Raw genomic sequence first — 8,183 nt, forward strand, 5'->3', positions numbered from 1 at the left:
TTTCCTGTATAAGCTTAATCTTCTCGATTGCATGTTGTACCAACTCTGGTCCTACTAACTTAGTTTCCCCAACATCGAACCATCCTATAGGCGACCTACACTTCCGTTCATAAAGAGCTTCATATGGAGCTATCTGAATACTGGAATGAGAGCTATTATTATACGCGAACTCAATAAGTGGCAGATGATTATCCCAGCTACCCTTGAAGTCTATCACATAAGCCCGTAACATATCCTCCAGTGTTTGAATAGTACGCTCAGCATGTCCGTCTGTCTGGGAATGAAATGATGTACTAAGACTTACCTGAGTTCCCTATCCTTTTTGGAAGGACCTCCAGAATTTGGTTGTAAACTGAGCTCCTCTATCCGAGATAATAGATACAGGGACACCATAAAGTCATACGATCTCCTTAATGTAAATCATTGCATAATCCTCTACGGAATATATAGTCCAAATAGGCAGAAAATGGGCTGATTTTGTAAGTCTATCAACAATCACCCATATAGAATCGAACTTACGCTGGGTACGAGGTAAGCCTATGACGAAATCCATATTAATTACTTCCCACATCCAAGTTGGAATCTCAATTGCCTGCAATAATCCACCGGGTTTTTGATGTTCAATCTTAACCTGCTGACAGTTAGGGCACTGAGCAATAAACTCCGCTATATCCTTTTTCATTCTGTCCCACCGATATATTTCCCTGATATCATGATACATCTTTGTTGCTCCTGGATGGACAGAATAACGAGAATAGTGAGTCTCTCCCATAACCTGCCGGCGCAGCCCTGCAATATTAGGGACACATAATCATCATCGATATCTAAGGACTCCATCTCCTGTAATCTCAAATGGTGTCTTCTCCTTTTTAGGGGTTGTATCCCTGTAATAAGCTCACACTGGATCCTCGTACTAGCATTCCTTCACTTCAGTTACTAAAGAGGATGTTGCCGTGTCCTGAATAGTAACTCCGGCATCACTGAGTCCAGTAATCAAACTCCAAGACTAGCTAGCTGATGAATGTCATGGGCTATCCCACTCTTCCTTGGTTGTAAATATGATATGCTACCCATAGATCTATGGTTGAGGGCGTCGGCTACTACATTTGCCTTCCCCAGATAGTATAAAATATCAACGTCATAGTCTTTCAGTAACTCCAACCATCTCCTTTGGCGTAAATTCAATTCCTTTTGCTTGAAGATATACTGAAGGCTCTTATGATCCATATAGATATCAACATGAATGCCATACAAGTAGTGCCTCCACATCTTTAGTGCATGAATCACCACGGCTAACTCAAAATCATGGGTCGGGTGATTCTTCTCGTGCTTTCTTAGTTATCTAGAAGAATAAGCTACAACCTTACCATGCTGCATTAGTACACAACCCAATCCAACGCTCGAAGCGTCACAATAGATAGCATAACCATCGGTTCCCTCTGGGAGTGTTATAACCGGTGCTGAAGTTAGTCTATCCTTCAATGCCTGGAAACTCCGTTCGCAAGCATCGGTCCACTGAAACTTAGCTCCCTTATGAGTCAACTTTGTCAATTTTACTGAAAGAGAAGAAAATCCCTCTATAAATCTCCTGTAATAAACTGCCAAACCGAGAAAGCTATGAACCTCCGTCGGTGTCGTATGTGTAGGCCAAGTCTTTACTGCCTCAATCTTTTGTGTATCAACCCGGATACCTTCACCTGAAATAATATGCCCAAGGAAAGCTACATAATTCACCAGAATTCACATTTAGAGAATTTTGCATACAACTTCCCTTTTTTGTAGAACTCTGAGCACAATACGCAAATGATCTGCATGCTCTGTCTCTGAACGATAATAAACCAATTTATCATCGATAAATACAATCACGAATAGATCTAGAAAGGGTATGAACACACGGTCCATCAAGTCCATGAATACTTATGGGGCATTGGTCAAACCGAATGACATAACACGAAACTCAAAGTGCCCGTATCTGGTCCTGGATGTTGTCTTCGGAATATCTTTCTCCTTAACCCTTACCTGATGGTACCAGGACCTCAAGTCTATCTTCGAGAAACACTTGGCACCATACAACTGATCAAATAGATCATCAATCCTCGGGAGCGAATACTTATTCTTGATCGTTACCTTATTCAACTGTCTATAATCAATACACATCCACAAGGAACCATCTTTCATCCTTATAAATAACATAGGTGCTCCCCACGGTGAGGTAATAAATCTGTTAAAGCCTTTTTCAAGCAAGTCCCTTAGTTATTCCTTCAACACTCTCATCTCTGCAGGTGCCATTCTATAGGGAGGAATAGATATTGGCTGAGTATCTGGTAATATTTCAATAGGAAACTCAATTTCTTGCTCGGGCGGAAGACCCGGAAGCTCATCGGGAAAAACATCGGAAAACTCGTTAACCACAGGGATAGATTGAATGGTTGGTGACTCTACTTTCACACCCTAAACCTATACCAAGTGATAAATATAGCCCTTTCTAATCATCTTCCCTACCTTGAGATAGGAAATAAACCTACCTCTCCGCGATTCCGTATTACTTTTCCACTCCAAAACAGGCTCCCTTGGAAACTGGAATCGAACCATCTTTGATCTACAATCAAAGTTGACATAACAAGAAGACAACCAATCCATACCTAGTATAATATCAAATTCTACCATATCTAACTCAATTAAGTCTGCTACTGTAGATCGACTATGAAGTACTACTGTACAATCTCTATATACTCGCCTAGCTATACTGGATCCCCAACAGGTGTGGACACCTCAAAAGGTTTAACCAACACAAGTTCTATTCCAAACTTACTAGAAACCAACGAGGTAATATATGATAGGGTGGAACCTAGGTCAATTAATGTATATACATCATATGTGGAGACTGATAATATACCTGTAATAACATCAGGTGACAACTCCTGATCCTGTCGACCTGCTAATTCATAAATGCAGTTCCGAGGACTGCTCGAGCTAGATGCTCTACCTCTGCCTCTACCATGACTGATTGGTGCTTGTGAACCTTTCCTAGGGGGCGTACTGATGATGACGAACCAACTACAGATCCGGCTTGCTAAACTATGCTTGTACCACCTCTCGTCGGACAATCTCTCATAACGTGGCCTAGATAACCACAAGTATAACAAACACCCAACCCCATACGGCACTGCCCGACATGCTGCTTACCACACTGAGCACATCGTGGCAAGGGCGGCCTCATCTGACTTGACTCACCCCTATACTGTGTACTTGAGGCTCTGGAATTCTGAGTAGGCCCTGAATATGTGGAATGATCAAATCTCCTATCGACAAACTGAAGGGGTGCGCTAGTCGATAGCTGGTATGGATACCTCGGGTATTATTATCTCTGACCACCTCGAAACTCACCAGAAGGACCCAAATATCTTGCTCTCTTACTCTGGCCCCTATCATGCTCACGATCGGCCCTTTGCTTCTACTTACGCTCTTCTACACCCTGAGCGTATGCCTGAATATGAGAAATATCTATGCCTGGCTAAAGTGAGACCGATATACAGTCGTTAAGCAGGTGCGGCTCCAATCCCATCATGAACTGGTGAACCTGATCCTCCATCTTAGATACAATAGTGGGAGCATACCTAGCCAACGAATCAAACTGAAGACTGTACTCCCGAACACTCATATTACCCTGCCGAAGGGTCAAGAACCTATCAACTCTGGCCAGTCTAAGCTCTGGTTGCAGATAATGACGAAGAAAAGCCTCTGTAAACTCCTGCCATAACGCTGGAGGGGCATCCTCACCTCTGGACAACTCCCAAGACTTGTACCAATTAACTACAACATTATGAAGTCTATAGGAAGCTAGCTCAACTGACTCAGTCGCAGTGGCCTTCATTACCCTCAAAGTCCTCTGCATCCTATCGATAAATACCTGAGGGTCCTTGTTTAAATCTGCTCCATTGAATACTGGAGGGTCCAAATTAATGAAATCACGAACCCTCGCACTGATGGCCCTATCTGCATGACCAATACCTACCTCCTGACGCCAAGCCTATGCGGCTACTAATCGAGTTAATAGCTGAATAGCATCTCTGATCTCCTGACCCGGTGCATCTGGCTGAGGAGCTGGTTGTACAGGGGCAGGCGCTGGAGGTGGTGCCCCTCGGAGCTCCTTTGGAGAGGGCGGGGTATGTGAAGTCTAAGATGGAATATCACTATGAGACTCTCCCCGAGCCCTAGTAACTCGTAGTGCTCGATTAGTAATCTCAGCAGCCACGGACTTGCCCTTCTGGGCGGCAGTAGCCTTCTTAGGCATCGCTGAAAACATAACACATCGTTAGGAAAATAAATTCTTATATCGCACGATCTAAGATAGGAAGGGAGGATAACATCCTATATGTCCCATAGCCTCCTGTTTATAAATTTGGTGCACAACACTCATAAACAAAACTTTACTAGACATGTTCTGTAGACAACCCTAGGACAGAACTGCTCTGATAACACTTGTATCACGACCCAAACCGATGGGCCTTGACAAGTGCACGAGTCCTACCTGTCGAACACCCCTAAGCATGCGTCTAAGATATAAACATGAATTGAGGGTAGGTCATGAATAACATCTATCAATGAACTACTGAATCACGTGAATAACATACGTGAGGAAAACATGTCCAAAAGACATATATACATATACATTGCGGAATACCGCAGGGCGAGCCGACAAGGCTGCTATAGACAACTATATATCCAACACTGGAAGCCGACAATGCCACATACTATCCAACTATACATGACTGTCTACAGACCTCTAATAGAGTGTACAACTATATATAGGATGGGACTGGGCCCCGTCGTACCCATATCTACATACAAAAATAGCGTACCAAAACTATTAACAACTCCGGATTAAGTGGAGCACACCAACTCTCGCTGATCAAGGATCCTAAAAAGGAGGATCGTTGGCCTGCTTACCTGCACCTGCGGCATGAAACGCATCATCTCCAGGCAAAAGGAACGTCAGTACGAATAATGTACCGAGTATGTAATGTCACAAAAATCAGTACATAAAAGACATAAATGAAACACGGAGTAAAGGAATGCGCCCGTAAGTCTAAATAACTTTGTGAATCCTAAAATATTTATAAAATCATGTATGTGCGTATAAATGTCGTATCATGCATAGGTATATGTGTACATAACATCATCCAGTCTCTGAGGGCATCCCGCCATATCATCTTAACCTCTGTGGGCGAAATCATCACTTATACCAACTGATCAGGTGGTGGTGCATATATAACGCAGTAACCTTTTTCCCATATCCCATATATGTATAATATACGCGTATATAACGCCATCTGGTTATGGGTCAATGTACATGTATAAATGAATGAAATACATAAGAAGTAAGTTAATAAGATTTCTCGGAATGTCATAAAATCAATATGTCTTTGGATAAACTTTTATCAACTATGTATTTTTCTGTGACTCATGAATATAAGATATAATAATAAGACACATGGGAATTCAAGAACATAAGCACCCCTAATGCTTCTATGAATAGAGACATTTATGAAAGTTGTGCGTTTGCTCGTTTAGTTTATATCATGTGGATTATGCCAAAAGGAAAGAAAGGATGGCCTTAACATACCTGAGCTGATTCTCTTGACAATTCCTCTAACACACGTAAATTGCGACAAAATACGTAACGGCGGATCGAAGTAGGGAAAAAGTCCATATGATATTCTTGAGAAAGATTGTACCGTACTCCCTTAGAATCGCAAATCTCACGCTGTTATCGTATTATGAAGTTTCATATGAATTGTTTGAGCTCCATCCGTTACTTAGCAAACCTCACATCACACCTTAACGAGATAAGAAGATCTCTTATAATTGTAGGTTTGTAGGCCCCACTTTTGTAAGGATGTTTTTGCCAAAATCTCCCTAAACATGTCACCTAGCTATATAGGCCAAGAGTCACCATTTGATTTTGGACACCTAATTTCACTTGCTACCACGTGGGGATAGTGTCTCCACTAAGTTTTATCCACAAATTCTAATTACATATTAATCTCCCACTAAAAATTCATAATTAACCAATTATCCATATAATTAAGAATTATCTCAAATTACTTAAAATACTAATCACTTTTAACATACTTTATATACCTTACTATCATGGTCATGTGGTACCTTGTATGGTACTAGTCCATAAATACCGGGTATTATATCTTGGACCGTATTTTATCCCAAATTGACGAACTTCAACAAATACTCATTCTTTGATTTGTTTAGCCTCTAATCTTTATGGCACTCACTTATCACTTGTTAGAAATAACATAAATACTTATAACCTCAAAAATAATCTTATTCCCGAGCTTATGTCGATTAACTTATGGCAAAACTTTAACATACGAAATGCGGGATATAACAGAAAGAAAGCTTGAGAGCTAGTTGACCAACTAGAGAGGGAGTACGAGGCTGTAGAGGATAAACATACTTTGGACTTAAGCTTGGCCTATCTCCACACCCGCTTCGAAACTTTGACTGAAGTTAGCCAAGAAGGTTTTGACCTCGAAGCTGAACTTGCGAAGGCTAAAGAGGTCACTGAAGCGACTCAACCGTGCCAAAGCTTTTTCACCCTCGAGGATGAAAGTTCCAGGGGTGATATAAGTAAAGAAGACGGGGAGAAAAATCTTCGGCCTTCAACTTCAAGTCCCTTAGTTGATCCTTCTTCTGCTGATAACCCTGCTAGCCAAGATGCTCTTTCGGAGCCTTAGCTTTTATTATAGCTGAAGTTTTTGTTAGTCTTTTGAAGACGTTTCTTATATCAACTTTTCGCATAGTTTATATATGTTTCATTTTTGCTCATTTAATTTCTCGAGTCTTTTATCGCATTATCTCAGTCTGAATTCTAATGCATATTTTTATTTCTCTAAACTAGTAACCCTGATCGGAGAAGTCAACCAATCTATGCATGAAATGTAGAGTAAATTTTTGTTTCAATTTTTTTTTTTTATATTATCTTCTAGATTTAAGCGCATTCTCTCTCTCAAAAAAAAAAAAAAGTTACAGCTCTATAACCTCCTAGACTTACCACCATTTTTTAACTAACACAACCTTTGCATCTTGGTCTTCCCACACCATTAAACTCGTTCTCATCTGCGACTAGTGGCAAGAAATTTGACTGAAAAAGCATTAACTTATTGGCAGTGGACCCAATTGGAAAATGGTCTTCCATTGTTTTGGCAAAATCACATCTCCCTCTCTCCCTCTCTTTGATCCTTATAGCTATCTCATTCATTATTTTATAATATACGTAACTAAATAAAATGTCTTGTATATACTTTATGTGTATTATACCAAATATATGAGTTGTACATATTCGGTACAATACATGCAAATAAAGAAAATACATGTTATGTAAGTTTATATGTATAGATTGCACACAAATATATGAATTGTATATATATGGTATAATACATGCAAATAAACAAAATACATCATATATATGTTTTATATGTATATTTTATCAAATATATGAATTGTGTATATACAATATAATATATGCAAATAATAAACAAACTATTCATATATATTGTTTATACATACATTATACTTGATATACATGACTAATATATGGTTTATTGACCAAATATATATTATGGTAAAATAATATGTATAATATCCAAATTTGAATTCAAAAAAAGAAAAGAAAAAAGAAAGTAAGAATTTTGCCAAAATAAATAGGAGGTAAGAAAGAAAGACAGTAGTAAATGGACGGACTAAAAAATTTTAAGAAAGAAAGACAGTAGAAAAGAAAAAAGAATTTTGCAAAACCAAATTTAAAAAGCTGCTAAAATAAGCATGAACTCACGATTTACTACTTTTTTGGGGGGGGGGGGGGGGGGATAATATCTATAAACAACTGTATCCGTGCGTCTTTTGGGAGATTAGCCGAGGAAAAAGAGGGTTTACGCTATGTAATTAAGGAATTAGTGCTAAACATTTGCTATAATTTTTAAAAAGGTATATAGTTTTGCAAAGATCCCATTTTACCGATAAGTGACTTTCTGTTATAAATTGTATATTGACTATTAATGATACTGTAATAACCCAAAAAAATTTAAAAGAGTTTGGGCCCATGAGTTGTCCGACGCCGAGAAAGGACTTTAGCCTTAGAACAAATGAGGGGAAAGTGCACAGTT

The 8,183-nt window shown here is 39.4% G+C and overlaps 1 protein-coding gene across 1 annotated transcript; it reads right to left on the minus strand.

The window, feature by feature from the left end:
• Window positions 1-2,542: 2,542 nt before the first annotated feature.
• Window positions 2,543-3,895, minus strand: LOC138909745 (uncharacterized). Its single transcript, XM_070200958.1, has 2 exons — window positions 3,581-3,895; window positions 2,543-2,599 (listed from the first exon to the last, which is right to left on the minus strand). The coding sequence occupies exons 1-2, from the start codon at window positions 3,893-3,895 to the stop codon at window positions 2,543-2,545; spliced, it is 372 nt and encodes a 123-aa protein (XP_070057059.1).
• Between the last annotated feature and the right edge of the window lie 4,288 nt (window positions 3,896-8,183).

This window comes from Nicotiana tomentosiformis, chromosome 4 (assembly GCF_000390325.3).
Source record: "Nicotiana tomentosiformis chromosome 4, ASM39032v3, whole genome shotgun sequence".
NCBI lineage: Eukaryota > Viridiplantae > Streptophyta > Magnoliopsida > Solanales > Solanaceae > Nicotiana > Nicotiana tomentosiformis.

Excerpts from the sequence above, each read along its gene's own strand:
- LOC138909745 (XM_070200958.1), bottom strand. The coding sequence starts at position 3,895 with ATGCAGAGGACTTTGAGGGTAATGAAGGCCACTGCGACTGAGTCAGTT. Across the intron at positions 2,600-3,580 it reads TATCTAAGATGGAGGATCAG|ATCAAAGATGGTTCGATTCC; the intron begins GTTCACCAGTTC and ends CTTTGATTGTAG.